This window comes from Ranitomeya variabilis, chromosome 7, assembly GCF_051348905.1.
Source record: "Ranitomeya variabilis isolate aRanVar5 chromosome 7, aRanVar5.hap1, whole genome shotgun sequence".
Classification (NCBI taxonomy): domain Eukaryota; kingdom Metazoa; phylum Chordata; class Amphibia; order Anura; family Dendrobatidae; genus Ranitomeya; species Ranitomeya variabilis.
In genome coordinates this window covers 32,403,463-32,421,594 of record NC_135238.1, presented here as the reverse complement: position 1 = coordinate 32,421,594, position 18,132 = coordinate 32,403,463, and the positions used below count along the sequence as shown (strand labels likewise).

Below are 18,132 nucleotides of genomic sequence, written 5' to 3'. Positions count from 1 at the left end.
AGTCAAAATTCCGCCAGCACTATAGGTGCTGCTTCTTCATTTAAGACACTTCCTATAATACACTGCTCCTGTTCCCCTTTCGGTGTTGCCTTTATGCAGCTTGACAAAAAGGAGAGCAGGAGCATACAGAGGAAAAAAACAAACAAAAAAAACAACTTTCTGTACAAAGACAAAGAACCACCTCTACTCCACGTAATTCATCTCGGCAAATCTGCTGCTAAAGATGGATTATACTTTACAACAGGCAGATGTGAGCTAGTTAGACAAAACAGACACCTAATGACAATTTGGAGGGATGTTTTTGAGGATAAGATCATATAATTTTTAATAAAGTGATTTGTAAATTGTCTATCACAATGACAGGCAGTTGTCTAAAAGCAAAGAAACCATTTAATTGATCAGCAGATTGAAGGGGTCAAGACTCAAGACACTTATATTGTTTCCCAGGAACAGCACCATAAATTATGTAGTGGCCGTGTTTGGTATTACAACTCACTGCGGCTAAGTTCCAAAATAGAATAGTAAAGAGCTATAAACTACAAAATATACCGGTACTTAATTGCGCCTGGTAACCGGAAAAGATGATGCACTACTCGCCAAAGTAGGGTGCCCCCTTCCACCCCTTTAATCAGCTGATTGTGGGGTGTTGGGAGCATAAGAATTGTCAATTCAATATCAGAGTCCGGGAAAAACTTGAAATCAGTATTGTTGGATCTGTCCACGTCCCAAAGATCTGTCTATTATATAGGGAAATTGAGAGCTTTTATATGCAGCTTTACTTTGCGTACTGTGCCGATGAATAGGCTGCCAAGATGCCATCTTTTTAAACCCATTTTAACAGTATTTGATAAGAAAAAAAAAAATATGGAAAAATAAAATTATACAAAAATACATGAAATTACAATGAATAAAAAAAAAAGGAAACATTCTGCTTCCCAATCCACAATTGTCAAAACAATTAATCTGACATTAAAGCAAATATTCCAAAGCAAAACATAACAAAATAAATAAATTATGAAAAGTAAATAAATACCGAGCCAAACATGCTGAAGATTCTTTCAGATCAATCCCATCACATAACCCCAGCCAGACGGAGAGGAGCCAAGGTGCGTGCCAATATTGCGGTACTTTTCAACACCACTGTTTATTCAGAAACTGATAAGATTATCATAGCAAAAAATGTTTCCCTCAATTTTCTGATTACTCCTCTTATCGGCAGCTCGGCTGAGTCTATCAAAGCCGGCGGGGAGGAGAGGAGAGGCGAGGAGAGGCGAGCCATTCACACAAGTACAGAACTGCAAATGGAAGGGACGCCGTCGCTTCTGCAAACAGATTCATTATTCTCCTTCCTGCAGCCGTCTTCAGATCTACAGAGACACCGGCTCAGGAGAGCAGGAAATGGCACTTTACGGGAGAAATGCCAACACACGCTCACACCTTCTGAACATCGCCTTATAATTTAGATCTTCTGATATTACAACAAATTTAGCTGCGCTCCTGGAATATTGCAGCAATATTGGGTACTGGAGATGCAAACTGGAGATCTACACCTTCCCCGGGCACTAATTTCACAAAAGAACTCTAATTATCAGCACATATGATCTTGACATGCGAGCAAAGCCCTTCAACGGGCTGCAATTCCCTTCACGACCACTGTGTGGCCACAGAAACACACAGCAGCAACAACTCTAGACAGAGTATCAGAAAATCGTATATTTTTCAGAGTTGGTCGTCCCACACCTCTCATTTTGGAATATGTGCTGCTAACGAAAGGTGATTAATACATATTTGTACAATCAAATACTTTTTTCTTTTTTTTTTTATACAGGGGAACATTGTCCTCCAGTCACTATTTATGTTTTTGTTTGCAAATACTTACTATAATTTTTCTTTATTAGAATATCATCAAAAAGTTACCGTAATTTATTTCAGCTCTTCAATACAAAAAGTGAAACTCATATTATATAGACATTACAGCGTGATCTATTTCAATAGTTTATTTCTGTTAATGTTGATGATTATGGCTTACAGCCAATGAAAACCCAAAAGTCATTATCTCAGTAAATTAGAATAATTAACAAAAAACACCTACAAAGGCTTCCTAAGCGTTTAAAAAAAGGTCCCTTAGTCTGTTTCAGTAGCTCCACAATCATGGGGAAGACTGCTGACGTGACAGATGTCCAGAAGACAGTCATTGACACACTCCACAAGGAGGGCAAGCCACAAAAGGTGATTGGTAAAGAAGCTGGCAGTCCCCAGAGTGCTGTATCCAAGAATATTAATGGCAAGGGGCAGAAGCAACCAGGATAACCGCAGCCCTGAGAGGATTGTTAACCCCTTCACCCCCGGAGCTTTTTCCGGTTTTTTCGTTTTTCGCTCCCCTCCTTCCCAGAGCCATAACTTTTTTTATTTTTCCGTCCATATGGCCATGTGAGGGCTTATTTTTTTGCGGGACAAGATGTACTTTTGAACGATACCATTGGTTTTACCATGCCGTGTAACAGAAAACGGGAAAAAAATTCCAAGTGTGATGAAATTGCAAAAAAAGTGCAATCTCACACTTGTTTTTTGTTTGGCTTTTTTGCTAAGTTCACCAAATGCTAAAACTAACCTGCCATTATGATTCTCCAGTTGATTACGAGTTCATAGACACCTAACATGTCTAGGTTATTTTTTATCTAAGTGATGAAAAAAAATTCCAAAGTTTGCTAAAAAAAAACAAAAAAACAAAATTGCACGATTTCCCAATGCCCGTAGCATCTCCAATTTTCGTGATCTGGGGTCAGGTGAGGGCTTATTTTTTGCGTGCTGAGCTGACGTTTTTAATGATACCATTTTGGTGTAGATACGTTCTTTTGATCGCCCGTTATTGCATTTTAATGCAATGTCGCGGCGACCAAAAAAAACGTAATTTTGGCGTTTTGATTTTTTTTCTCGCTACGCCATTTAGCGGTCAGGTTAATCCTTTGTTTTTATTGATAGATCGGGCGATTCTGAATTCGGCGATACCAAATATGTGTATGTTTAATTTTTTTTTAATTGTTTTATTTTGATTGGGGCAAAAAGGGGGGTGATTTGAACTTTTATATATTTTTAATTTTTTTTATATTTTTAAACACTTTTTTTTCTTAATTTTGGCATGCTTCAATAGCCTCCATAGGAGGCTAGAAGCATGCACTACACGATCGGCTCTGCTACATAGAGGTGAAATACAGATCACCTCTATGTAGCAGAAAGGCAGGTGTACTTTGAGCGCCGATCACAGGGTGGCGCTCAAAGTAATCGGCCATCAACAACCATAGAGGTCTCAAGGAGACCTCTGGTTGTTATGGCAATGCACCGCTGACCCCTGATCATGTGACGGGGGCAGCGGTACGAGCACTTCCGGCCGCGCGGCCGGGAGCGCTAGTTAAATGCCGCAGTCAGCGCTTGACGGCGGCATTTAACTAGTTAATGGGCGCGGGCGAATCGCGATTCCGCTCGCGCTCATTGCGCGCACATGTCAGCTGTACAAAACAGCTGACATGTCGCGGCTTTAAGGTGGGCTCACCGCCGGAGCCCACCTCAAAGCGGGGGATCTGCCAGCTGACGTACTATTCTGTCAGCTGGTAGAAAGGGGTTAAAGGGAAACTGTCACCCCCAAAATCGAAGGTGAGCTAAGCCGACCGGCATCAGGGGCTTATCTACAGCATTCTGTAATGCTGTAGATAAGCCCCCAAAGTATCCTGAAAGACGAGAAAAAGGGGTTAGATTATACTCACCCAGGGGGGGGGGCGGTCCCATTGCGGTCCAGTCTAATGGGCGTCGCGGTCCGGGGTCTCCCATCTTCTTACGATGACGTCCTCTTCTTGTCTTCACGCTGCTGCTCCGATGCAGGCGTACTTTGTCTGCCCTGTTGAGGGCAGAGCAAAGTACTGCAGTGTGCAGTCGCCAGGAAAGGTCAGAGGCCCGGTACCTGGGTACTGCAGTACTTTGCTCTGCCCTCAACAGGACAGACAAAGTACGCCTGCGCCGGAGCCGCAGCGTGAAGACAAGAAGAGGACGTCATCGTAAGAAGATGGGAGGCCCCGAACCTGACCGCGACGCCCATCAGATCGGACCACAGCGGGACCGCTGTAGATATGCCCCTGATGCCGGTGGGCTTAGCTCACCTTCGATTTTGGGGGTGACAGGTTCCCTTTAAGAAAGGACCATTCAAAAATTTGTGCGAGATTCACAAGGAGTGGACTGCTGCTAGAGTCATTGCTTCAAGAGCCACCACATACAGACGTATCCAGGACATGGGCTACAAGTGTCGCATTCCTTGTGTCAGGCCACTCATGACCAATAGACAACACCAGAAGAGTCTTACCTGGGCCAAGGAGAAAAAGAACTGGACTGTTGCTCAGTGGTCCAAGGAGGTGTTTTAAGGAGAAAGTAAATTTTGGATTTCATTTTGAAATCAAGGTCCCAGAGTCTGGAGGAAGAGTGGAGAGGCCACAATCCAAGCTGCTTGAGGTCTAGTGTGAAGTATCCACAATCAGTGATGGTTTCGGGAGCCATGTCATCTGCTGGTGTAGGTCCACTGTGTTTTATTAAGACCAAAGTCAGCACAGCTGTCTACCAGGAAATTTTAGAGAACTTCATGCTTTCCTCTGCCAACAAGCTTTTTGGAGATGGAAATTTCATTCTCCGTCAGGACTTGGCACCTGTCCACACTGCCAAAAGTACCAATACCTGGTTTACAAACAACACTATCACTGTGCTTGATTGGCAGCAAACTCACCTGACCTTAACCCAATAGAGAATTTATGGAGTATTGTCAAGAGGAAGATGAGAGACACCAGACCCAACAATGCAGACGAGATGAAGGCTGCTATCAAAGCAACCTGGGCTTCCATAACCCCACAGCAGTGCCACAGGCTGATCGCCTCCATGCCACGCCGCATTGATGCAGTAATTGATCCAAACAGAACCCCGACCAAGTATTGGCATTTACTGGACACACATTTCAGTAGGACAACATTTCAGATTTTAAAATCATTTTCCAAGCTGTTGTTCTAAAATACTCTATTTTACGGAGATAATGACATTTGGGTTTTCATTGGCTGTAAGCCATAATCATCAACATTAACATAAATAAACGCTTGAAATAGATCACTCTGTTTGTAATGACTCTATATAATATATGAGTTTCACTTTTTGTATTTAAGAGCTGAAATAAATTCACTTTTTGATGATATTCTAATTTTGTGAGAAGCACCTGTAGCTGTTAACTACCTGCCTGTTCTGGCCGGTGACCATCTCTGCCAGCTCAAAGTGTTCACAGACCGCTCCTGCCGGCGATTCTGCTGCTTCATTTGACCTTACGTCAACAGAGCAGCTGCTCCTCTTCTGGGCTGATCTGGCAATGGGGCGTCACTGCTGATGTCATGCTGATTGACAGCCAGATCCCCGAAGTTGGGCAATGGGAAGCAGACTGTCAATCAGCATGACATTGGCAGTGGGGAAACGGTTGTCAATCAGCATGACATCGGCAGTGGGGTAACGGTTGTCAATCAGCATGACATCGGCAGTGATACCTTGTCTACAGTGCAGAGTGGAACAGAAGCTGTTCTCCTCCCACTGGCCTTCGTCCTCTCGCGAATTTTCATGTGCTCCCCATGAACTAGCAGTAACGGTCACATGAAATGACAAATCATGGTTACGAGCTATAGGCTTTCCCAATGCACCGCACATGATAGGGATCAGTCAAATTGAAAAACACTTGAACTATGATTGGTCAGTGTTAATTTACAGGGAATGTTTGCAGAGCGATTAAAGCCATGCTGACTATGCAGTGATCAAAGATAGTGATGAGAGAATGTGCTGGGACAAGGCGTTAACAGAGCATGCTCGTATGCTGAGTGTCTTCGGCATGCTTGAAAAATATGTTCGAGTCCTCACTCCAAGGGCGGACAACCCTTTTAAGTTGCGCTTCTTGCATTACTCCTTGGATTAAAGAATGTTTGCCTCCTAACGGATATTTTTCTTCTTTTAATGCTACAACATAATGAGTTTGAGTACAACATGATTAATACATTTGAGATACCATCAGGAGCCCTTATTAAATTCAGCAGAGCCCTACTGGAAGTCAATGAAATTTCCAGAGTTTATGGGGAGTGTAAAGTTAGTATGTCACGCTTGTTTTATGCATCCATTTATCAAACGCTTAAAAATGAAGATGCAATGCTGCAAAATACGCCGTCCTGGTGATAAGAGCTTATTTAATATAGCTGGATTAATCCTTTATGCCATGAGGCACATTAATGAACTGCTGGGGGCTGTGATTCTGGAAAATTTTGGAGAAAGCAGGAGTAGGGTTTTGGATTGAGGGAGGGTCGGTGGGAGGGTGGGTTTGTATTGAGGGAAGGTAGGTGTATGGGTGGGTGGATTGAGGGAGGGTGTAGGGTGGTTGGTTGGGTGCATTGAGGGAGGGTGGTGGTAGGGTGGGTGGATTGAGGGAGGGTGGTGGTAGGGTGGGTGGATTGAGGGAGGGTGGGTGGATTTTGAGGGGGAAAAAATCATCTCCGTATTAGCCAGTCCAGGCAGAAAACACTCTTGAATCAGTTGTAGCCTCGGAAAATTGACTACCAAAATTTGCTTATTAGTGAAATTTACATATTTTCTGTTGGTTACAATAAACCAAGCAAACTCCTTAAATTGCTCAACACAACTAATATAACAAGTGGTTTTGCCAGTTTCAGTACAAAATTCTACTTTTAATCACTACTGCAGTCTCAGAAATATTCACTCCCTTCATGACAAGCATACTAAGAACTTAGTAGAGCAAATTTGGCTGTTAACGACCTGCTACAAACGAGATGCATAACCAGACACCAGCTTCTGGCAGCGTTAAGGTGAAAACATAGCCCATTCGTCCGGAGTCTCCAGTTCAAAGACAATCTTGGTTTTGGGTTTCTGTGTTCTTCTCCCTCTACTCATAGATATATTCATAGGCAACTGTAAATTGACACTTCTGAACGTTATTTTTCAGAGTGGATGATAAGTGCAGTAGGAACAAAAAGAAGTGGCTTATAAGAGGATAAAGATGTATCTTTCATTACTAAGACAAAGCACAGAATGCACAGAAGGTGGAGCACACTAAACATAAAGGTCTACAGACTCAATCCCAAGACACAGATGGACCTTAAATAGGTCTAGGAAGTTGAGATCATTAATCCACCTCGGTAACTTGCAAAACCCAACGTGGAGCACAAAAGGGGGCAGCAGATCCAGAAGAAAGTTGAGCCCTGTCTGAAAATTGTCATCTAAATAGACCTGTGGGTTTCCTGTGCGGCCACTTTTCCATTCCCGTTTTTGGGATCAGTGGGGGTCCCATCAGTCAGACCCCATCCAATCCCGTGCATAGGTGATATCTTTTAATAATGGGAACATAGTCAATTCTGAGAAAACACTTTTTTACCTTTTCTTTTCTCGACTGTAAAGGTATATTTGAAATTCATCATCTCATCAGGGTAGATGTATTTCTCACCTTTAATTGTATTTGCAGCTATTGCACTAAAATATTCCCGCTGACATAAAAATGTGATCTCACTTAGCCTGTGCTATATTAATGGAGAATATATACTGGGATTTTTCAGCAGAAGTGAATGCACCACCTGCTTTCTCCTGTGTTCTGCTGGACTGTTAGTTTTGCAGGATGCCCCCTGCTGGTACGACAAGCATATATCACCCCATATTTTAGAAATCACAGATCACACACACTTTGAAAACTGAATATAAAGTTCCTCCAGATCCATGTTTCATACATCTTGTCAGTAAGGATGGAAATATCTCAGAACTACAGACAGTATTGACAAGCAAATGTGTAAAATCATTACAGCCCAGCAGATAAGGATTCCAAGATCAGCAGTTTTTGGACGACTTTTGGCATCATTCAGCTACACTACAAAGTAAGAGTACGTTGGATATATGATATATTTTTAAAAACTTAGTGATATTACCAATCACCAATTCTATAAGGTGCATGTAGTACATCATTACACAATTTCCATAAAGAATTAGTGCTTACACCAATATTGTGCAACTATCATCCAGAGCTGCATTCACAATTCTGCAGCGAGCACAGATAGGTCCCAACGTCCACTAATGCTACAAAGTGTGAACAGTTACAGATTGAGCAACAGAGCAAAAGAACAATAGAGAGAAAACAAACATGAGAGAAAAAGGTAAAGGATGCAAGAGAGTTAGTCAATAAACAAGAGAACTAGATGGACAGTATAAGAACAAAAGTGATCACAGTGAAGCCAACAAAAAGAGGGGGAGAAAGTAAAATAAAGAGGGGTGGCAAACGAGAAAAATGTGGAATACACGGGAAAGAGAGAGGAAACAGAGGTGGGGCAGCGAAAGGGCCCAACAAAAGTAGAAGGAAAAACCCATGCTAAAGAGGAGGGCCCACAGAAAAGGCTTAAGCAGCCCACAGGAAAGAAGGGGGCAGGAAAAAAGAAGGAGGTAGGAAAAACGGGCGGCCCCCAGAGGAAAAACAGGGCTGGGGCCACTGGAAAAACTAGGGGGCAGGGGAGCCCACAGAAAAAAGGAAGGGGGGCCCCCACAGGAAAAATGGGTAGTGGGGGCCACACAGGAAAAAAATGGGGGGCAGAGGAGCCCCCACAGGAAAAATGAGGACACCCAAACACATGAAAAATGGGGAGAGAGGCCCCACAGGAAAAACAGGGATTGGGGAACCCACAGGAAAAACGGAGTGGGGCACCCACAGGAAAAACAGGGGTAAGGCACCCACAGGAAAAATGGGGAGAGGGGGAGCTCACATAAAAAAATCAAAAGCAGAAACAGGAAAAGTGGGAGCCCACAGAAAAGCTGAGGGAAGCCCACATGAAAGCCGGGGAGGCACACAGGAAAGCCGGGGGTTTAGCCCACAGGAAAGCCGGGGGAAGCCCACAGGAAAGACGGGGGAGCCCACAGGAAAGCCGGGGGGAGCCCACATAAAAGCCGGGGAGGCCCACAGCAAAGCCGGGGGAAGCCCACAGGAAAGCCGGGGGAAGCCCACAGGAAAGTCGAGGGGGAAGCCCACAGGAAAGCCGAGGGGGAAGCCCACAGGAAAGCCGGGGGGAAACCACAGGAAAGCCGGGGGGAAACCACAGGAAAGCTGGGAGGCCCGCAGGAAAGCTGGGAGGAGCCCACAGGAAAGCTGGGAGGAGCCCACAGGAAAGCTGGGAGGAACCCACAGGAAAGCTGGGAGGAACCCACAGGAAAGCTGGGAGGAGCCCACAGGAAAGCTGGGAGGAGCCCACAGGGAAGCTGGGAGGAGCCCACAGGAAATAGAGAATGAGCCCACAAGAAATAGGGAAGGAGCCCAAAGGAAATAGGGGAGGAGCCCACAGGACAGCTGGGAGAAGCCCACAGGAAAGCTGGGAGAAGCCCACAGGAAAGCTGGGAGGAGCCCACAGGAAAGCTGGGAGGAGTCCACAGAAAAGCTGGGAGGAGCCCACAGGAAATAGAGGACGAGCCCACAAGAAATAGGGGAGGAACCCACAGGAAATAGGGGAGGAGCCCACAGGAAAGAGGGGAGGAGCCCACATGAAATAGGGGAGGAGCCCAAAGGAAATAGGGGAGGAGCCCACAGGAAATCGGGAAGGAGCCCACACTAAAGGAGAGAGCCCACACGAAAGGGGTACTGTTCAAAAAATGCGAAAGTGCATGATAAAGAGGGAGAAAGAAAAAAAGATAGGGTGGAAGACACATAGAAAGAAAGGAAGTAGATGAGCGGGAAAAATAATATGGAGAAGAAAATGAGAAAACAAGGGTGCAAGTGATAGAGCAAACTAGAAGAAAAAAAGAGAAAGAGAGGGAGCATGTGTGAAAATGGAGAAAATGTTGAAAAGGGGAGCAGAGGAGAAAGCTGCAGGTGCATATCTGAAATAAGGAAACAATGTCAGCCCTATAACAGAACTAATGTGAGAGATTACCACTGATGCTTAGTCGCTGCAAAACCGGTATATAAGTAATAAAAAAATATGGTTTAAAAAAAAAGGGAGAGCAGGTGCACATATGTTTCATTGGTTTAATTGCAATTTAGAAAAAATTGTAACCTTTCTGCTAAAAAAAACCAATAAGGGTAATTGCTTCCGCACTCGTCTACAATTCATGGCAAAGCACAGTGGAAGCGGAGGACACTTCAGCCGAGTATCAGGAGGGTTGTCCTTAATCATTGATGTGTGAAGTCTACAGGAAATCAAAGCAGAGATCCCCAAAGCATGACAACAAATATCACAATAAAAGCACAAATGACAGGATTGACAGCACTTAAAACGACGATCGCCTGGAACGGACGCTGTTCTGCAGCAGCTTAGCATGTCGATGACTGGTGGCCTGTCAATATACAAGCTCCAGAGCTTTGCTCTAATAACTGTTCCTTGGACACGCATTATTTTACAGTGACCCCATATGTGAGAGGAACGTCAGCGCGAGCTATTGAGGATGCTCTTATGGATAGCAAGGGACCATCTATTACTCTGCGCCGCACATTACACAAACCGGAGGTTGCCCGGGGGCGACTCATTCATCACCGAAACGGCTACATTGTGTAGGCTGGACCAGATAATAATAGACTGGGTGGGAAGATGGTGACCAGAGGTTGCATGCAGTAAAAGACCCTGCCATTACAGACCTGATGTACAGCTCCTAGTTTGGAAGATTTCCCATTATTTCATATTTTTCTCTACAAGAAAAGGTGTGCTTTAAAGTCCATTCATGGCTCTCTAAACTAAAACATCAAATGATTTTATTACTAAGGGGAATCTGTCAGGAGGTTTTCTTACGTAATCTAAGAGCTGCATTATGTAGGGTCTGGTACCCTTATTCCAGTGATGTATCACTTACTGGGCTGTCTGGTGCAGTTTTAATAGAATCCCTGTTTTCTCTGCTGTGGATGTAGCAGAGCTCAGGATGCTGTGCTTTGTATAATCCCGCCTCCACCTTTGATTGGCAGCAATCTATGTACACTATGAGCAAACTGCCAATGAGTGGTGGGGGCGGGGTTGCACAGATTGGCGGGACTGTCTTGCACACAAAACCTAGTCCTGCAGTGGTAATCTCCTGCTGATAAAACACTGACTGTAACAGCAAGCTGCCGAGCATTTGACATATCCATGGAATCAGGCTCTCTGCCTCTACATTATAATGCACTCAGATTAAATAGCAAAAAGTTGCTGACAGATTCCCTTTAAAAAAATTGAAGACATTCCAAAAATCACACATTTCCCTGTGCAGCCTGTAGTCTGAAGCCTTTTACAGCTCGGTAGATAACATAAAATGGGAAATAATTGTCATGTATTGTACATTAAAACAGCTTTAGGGCTTCTTTACACTTGTGCATAAAAATACTGATCAAATATGGATGGGCAGTGTGGATTTTTCATTCTGCAATTAGTTCCTTAACTTTTCATATTGCATCCACTTTTATTGGGCATTTTACCACGAGTTATCCATTTTTCAACCATATTTGTCCAAATTTAGGGATTTCCTTTTCTACAAAATTGATGCCTTAGGAGAGATCATAAATATCAATTCAGCCTGACACCCCTGGTGAGCATGATGGCGGCTTCATTATTTGCATTGCACCATCAGTACATTTATTAGAAGTGGTGCTGGGTATTGCATTTTCTGCCTCATTCATGTGAGTTACAGTATAAGGTAGCCGATGGAGCGGTGACTGGTAAGCAAAGAAGATGGGCAGCACGGTGGCTCAGTGGTTAGCACTGTATGATGGCTCAGTGGTTAGTACTGCAGCCTTGCAGCGCTGGGGACCTGGGTTCAAATCCCACCAAGGACAACATCTGCAAGAGTTTGTATGTTCTCCCCGTGTTTGCGTGGGTTTCCTACAGGTTCTGCGGTTTTCTTCCACACTCCAAAGCCCTACTGATAGGGAATGTAGATTGTGAGCCCCAATGGGGACAGTGATGATAATGTCTGTAAAGTGCTGTGGAATTAATGGCGCTATATAAGTGACTCATAATAAATAAAATGAAGAGGCCAGGACTCTCGTCGGAGCAAGTGTTCATTGTGGGGATGCCTGAAATTAAATCCTCACTTTATTAGGTGATTTGTCTTCGTTCCTATAAAAAAAGTGCATTTTGCTTCCAGCCCATCCCCTCAGCCTATTTGCCAGGCTTTCAGCTGCACTGATATCAGAATGGAGTACAGATGATGGCAGTGCTGGCAGATATCCGTGTCATTAAACATCTGTGGATTTGGGTCCAATCTTGGACTGCAATGTATGGATTGGATGCCGGTCTCCTGACCCAAGCATGGCAGGCCCATAGAAATAAATGAAGTAGTCATGCTTAGGTTGGGAGAGACGCGGGAAGTCCATGCTTTAGCGGTTTGGGCCCAAACACAATGGCACAGAAGACTAAACTCTAGGGTTAAGCTGCTGCAGGAGATTGGTATGAAAAGCACAAGACTCAGAGGAAGAGACAAATGGTGGCTGTTTCACTACCATCATCTGTACTCCACATATACTCCATTCTGATATGAACGTCAACCCGTTTGAATGGAGTGAGCAAATCTGCGGCATCCGAGAGCAGCCACTAAAAAGATGGAGCTGTGAAACATTGCCAGCAGCTGATTGATGGGGGTCCGACATCCAACACCCCCACTGATCTGATATTGATGACCTCAAGGGTAATCTAGACCTTAGAAATGGATAGTCTGATTTTTCAGCCCGACTTGACACCCCCAGCCAGGATCTCCCCGCCACATTATTACGAAGGTCACCGGTCCATTACAGGCTGAAACGCCACCAACTTTATAATGTTTAGGTTGACGCATTTTTGCAAAGCTCATTGAACAAGCGACTTGAAAAAAAGAAAAAAAAAAAAAGAAAGTTTCTTTTCAGGACTCCTTCACCCGCCCCATGACAGGCATAAAAGGCTGAGATAAATGCAATGTGAATTGTCAGGAGAACGTACATAAAAAAAGGTGAAAGTCGAGAAGAAATCTCTGTGCAATAGAATAAAGTAATTTAAATACATAAATATTTAAAAGAAGGGGAGAAAAAAAAAAGCTACAGAGGCGGCAGCCAGCGGCACTGAAGGCAAGGACGGGACTCAAGACCTTTATACCACACCTTCGTTTCTACAGCACCAATATAATATTTATAGTAGAAAAGTCATTATCATGAAGATCATCGCTCCGACAAGCAAAAAAAAAAGAAAAAGTGGAAAAAAAATGTAAGAAGGAGCAACAAAGTCAAGGAACTTTTTCAGGATTACAAAGTAACGCTGCCGTAGGTGTCAGGAGCGGACTGTGCAATGCTGGAGAGCACAGTTTGATTAACATTATTTTCCACGTGCTTCCATAGCTTTCTATAGAAATATTCCCGATCAGGAGAGCACTAACGGTCACAGCAACCTTCTGCGCACACTCCTCTTACACCAGGATTGATGTTGTGGCAGAACATTACCTTTCCACTTTCAGACACACCATTGGCGCCGTGTGACACCTATTGTTTAATGATAGAGGAGCTTTAAGTTTTGGGTATTTAGTCCTTAAAGGGAATCCATCCGCAAGGTTTTTTATATAAAATCTGAGAGCAAAACGATTTCGGTACTGAGATCCTGATTCCAGTTATTTGTCACTTACTAGGTTGTGTGTTGTCGAGTCAATAAAATTAGTGTTTTATCAGCAGGAGATTATCACTACAGCACTAGCCGCCTCATGTATTCTAGTCAACTACTCTGATAAACCTCGCCCCCCACCACTGATTAGAAGATTTCTATGTATCCAGAATGGGCATTGAAAACTGACAATCAGTTGAGTGGGATTACAAAGGGCCCAGCATTCTGAGCACTGATAGATCTGCAGAAGAATAAAAAACAGTGATTGCATCACAATAACTAGCCCAGTAAGTGATACATCACTGGAATCAGGGTCTCTGTCCCTACATAAAACTACTGTCAGATTACATATTATATTCACATGCGGGGCGGAAGGGTCCGACGGGTTTCGTTGGTCTTCGTCCGGCTCCTGCCTACTTCTTTCGATGTTGTTCTTGCTTCGTGTTGATGAGGCATCGTACGTCATTCACACAGCCCACGCTGTCTCTCCGGCATAGCGCTCCCGCGCAGGCGTACGTCGCTGCCCTGACCAAGGCAGAGCAAAGTACTGCAGTGCGCATGTGCCGGGGAAGGTCAAAGAACCCTGGCGCATGCATACTACTTTATGTTTTGTTTTATGTTACGTTTTGATGTCAAACTACACGATGATTCCAATCAAAAATACCAAAAGGGCTGAGAGATGCACAAAACGCAAAGGCAGCAACTAACTTTACATAGCAAATCTGAAAACGCCTTCCATTTACAGCCCTGCCGCCACCGACTATACCTTAGAAGTGTAAATTGGCCACCGCTAGCACCAGCATGCGAAGTGTTTGCGGCCGAATATGCCATCTGTTCTTTTATTAGCTTTAAAATAAAGGTACGGTCATAACATGCTTCAGCAATACAGTGACCTCGGAGGAAATTGGGAAGGGACAGCGACGGTCCAAATGTGTTTTGCAACTCAATATTAAAAGCAATATAAAAATGGAGAACAGCATTTAAACTGAACACATAAAATGTATATGGGGAACAGCACAATAGGGAAGAAAAAAAAAAAAAAAGAAAAAAATCGCCCTATTAAAGCGGACAAATGACATCCCTGGGCCCATTACAGCATATTGATACACAGTGATAGATTAAATGTGGCTGGCAAATAATAAGGAAATCTTTTGGATACACAGACACATTTATACTTTGAGACAGAGGTAGGATATTGTATGAGGCAGAGCAGATTAATGGCAATTGGCTGGAAAGCAGAACAAAAATGATGTATTAGGCACAGCTCCTAAGCAGAAGGATTGTCTTGCTGTATCTTTAGGTGTAATTGGAAAATTTGGGAGGTGAAATACACAAAACTCTCTGTACAGATGGAAATTCGCCATGGCATACTAAAAATAAGCGTTTGGGGAAAAATAAAAAGAAGATCAGACTGAAATCCACGTAAGGGTGTATTAACATGTAGCGATAAGTGCCCCGTAGCAATATCTAAAGGGGTTCAGAAAATAATACCGCCAGACAGCATATAAATAATACTCCTATACGATGTCCAAATTGTACAGCTGAACCACCCTCCCTAATACAAGCCGGTGGCTTTATGAAATGATCGAATACATGACACATAGCTGGCAGAAATGAAGGGGTCCGACACCTTAGAGAGGGGTCAGGATGCGCCATGTCCTGGTCTTGCCTCTACGTGTGAGGGTGGCCTGGATAAGAGCATGTTTTGTACAGGTCAATATGATGAGGTCCCCAACTCACTGGAAGGGAAAGTTAAGACATCAGTCAGCAAAAAATGGGGCGACTTCCATCAGTGTTCTGGATCAGAAAAAAAAAAAAAAAAACAACCCCAAAACAATGGTGGTTTCTCCCATCAAACATCCGAGTGCTCACAATTATTTTAAGGACATATAAATTTGCATTGGCGAGTTTGATGCATGACCTGGGTCAAAATTGGACGTCCACATGTTATTGTGTAGAAAAATACATGGACATGTGAACAGCTCCATGTAATAGGTGTGAGTGCTGTCCGTGAGAAACTGGCCTATCATCCGATGTGTGTGGGGGCCACCCTAGTCTCTCCTGATGACATATTGGGGGGCAGAAGGATGAGGCAGGTCAGCAGTTTTCTCCTCTTTCCCTGAATGCTGACGGAGCAGAGAGCTCCTGTGTCCGCGAGTGTCAGAAAGGATCCGGTGACAGATGCGGACAGCTCATCTGTATGGCCAGGTCCTGTATTCCTAGTCTAAAGTCTTGCGCTTCATTAACTACATTGGCCAATTAAATTCAATACGGCACAGATATCAATTAAAGTTTAAATGACAGACCAATCAGATGTCAGCTTGTAGAGGAGGCTAGTAAAGGGGTTGTATGGGGAAGCAGTTTATCAGCTATACACCTGACAGGTGATAACTTGTTCATCTTTAGTGGTCCGACCAGCTCCGATCATTGTCAGGACAAGAAGCCATTATTCCCTTGAGAATGGAGCCATAGTGAGCATACTCACCTGCCGCAACAATCAGTCCCGATGAGGATGCCGAGCGCTGCACTCGTCTTTTTTTATCTATTTTTTTAACAGCCCCATAGAGAATGGATTTTGTAACTGGAAAAAAGTTTCCCATAGGGGATACAAAAGTCTCCATTTTGCTCATCATTACAGGTCTCAGAGGGTGGACACCCGATTTGTACAGGGGTTCTCGCTTCTGCCGAATCTGACAGATATGCACGTGCTTCATTCTGATTAATAGGAAAGGACCACAACTATACGGACATCAGATGTTTGCCTGGCAAATGTCCGGCCAGTTGCGCACCCTCATCTCTCCATGTCTGATGGACACTGAATAGATCTGCTAAAGAGGTAATCCATTCATTAAAGTAAATAAACCTGGCTGCTTCCTTCCATAAGCAGTGCCCCATCAGTCCACAGGTTTTGTGTGGTACTGCATCTCAGCCTCATTAAAGGTTTTTTTTCCACTACTATTATATAGATGATTTGGTAACAGCTGATCAGTGGGGTGTCGGACCTCCACCGATCAGATGTGGATGACCTTACCTTAGGATTGGTCACCAATATAGTAGTAAATAAAAACTCTTTTCACTTCAATAAAGTGGAGCCGCAGTACCAGACAGAGCCAGTGCACAGGCGTGGTGCCGTTTCTTGAAGTACGCAGCTATTTTTGCACATTTCATCCAAACTCTTAACCATCGAGGCACAGTAAGTGATAAATGTCAGATCAGTGGGATGTTAGCAGTCCGTCTGACACATCACTGAAAAGCCCGAGCTGTCGAGAAATGAGAACCAAAACTTCCACCTTGGCTAATTGGTTTTGTAGAACCAAACACTTTCCTACTTTTATCCACCAAATAAAATAATAAAAAAAAGGTTTATTTCAAGGAAGAGCAAACAAAACACATCTGACATCTAAGGTCAAGCCGATAGACGATGAAACATTTCGGTTTCCTCCGCTCTTTCTCAGGCTGAACCCGTTTTCCCATTTTTCGTTAGCGAGAGCAATTTTTCAGGTTTATGCGGAATGTCACTATTTCATTCTAAAACATCATCTCAGAGAGGAAAAAGGTTCACTGTCCCCGTTTTCAATCTCTAAAGCTAATACGGAGATTTATATTCTTCACTCCTACCATGCTCTCTTAAATTAAGAGGCGTAATTACCAGCAGCGCTTGCTGCAAACGAATAAAACACCAAGGGAGAGGAGGCTGTCAATGCCAGGCGTAGACGCACCATTCCGCCCCCTCCTTGCTGAAATCCCTCTCGCTGGAGGTGTCTGCGTGCAGAGGCAGCTGCTATCTTCTTTTCCATTAGCAACGATTGTTTGCAAGTAAAATCTCCAGCCAGACGCCTGCGTGGAGAGCCGCGTATACCCACACACAGAAATAAACTTTTTATATTTTTTACAGAATGGTGCGGGTAGAGATGCCATTCTTTCCTGCCAACTTGTTTTTTTTTTGTGTGCCTCGTTTGAGGTCTTGAAAATATCCTCGGTTTAATTCATCTGTAACGAGCGAAAACTGCCAACATTCCGTAGAAATGCAACAATGGGGATTGTGTGGATGTACAGAACTGGAAACACCGGCGTTTTACAGAACAGCACATGCAGTGGAGACCACGTCATCGGGCCGTAGCATGTTTCGCTTTTTAGCGGGAGGCACAAAATAAATTTTTCTAACAACTGATGGTGCAGAACATCGGTGCCGTATACTCATGGGGGTCTCCCGTTTGGCAGATATGTGCTAATTTGGAAACATTATTTTCCAATAAAATCAATGCCTGTTAATACGTCTTGAAAAACCCACTGGGTGGTCACCAACGAAGACCAGTGTCCTTAAAATACACAGGGAGTTAAAGCTTCTAGGTCACCCCAGATCCCCGGCCCAAGGTACAGAAGTCATGGTGAGGACAGCACTCAGCTGAGGTCCTCGACCAACACTGGGTTGGCAGCAGAGGTGGAAACCAGGATTAAGATAGCTCTCCATAAGCTTTGGCGAGGGAGGCTGCGTATCCCCACCCTTGGTGTG

At 44.0% G+C, this 18,132-nt stretch overlaps 1 protein-coding gene across 3 annotated transcripts in view; it reads right to left on the bottom strand.

Annotated features, from left to right (window-relative positions):
• MAD1L1 (mitotic arrest deficient 1 like 1) overlaps positions 1-18,132 on the bottom strand; it is a 696,770-nt gene that overhangs the window by 358,207 nt on the left and 320,431 nt on the right. The window contains exon 1 of one of the 3 annotated variants that reach the window (XM_077274782.1): positions 1,034-1,216. The exons of the other annotated variants lie outside the window; for them this stretch is intronic. Within the exon in view, the coding sequence (XP_077130897.1) occupies positions 1,034-1,045 (12 nt within the window). The 5' untranslated portion in view covers positions 1,046-1,216. Of the gene's footprint in view, positions 1-1,033; positions 1,217-18,132 lie in introns of those variants that run through there. 3 annotated transcript variants of the gene reach the window in all.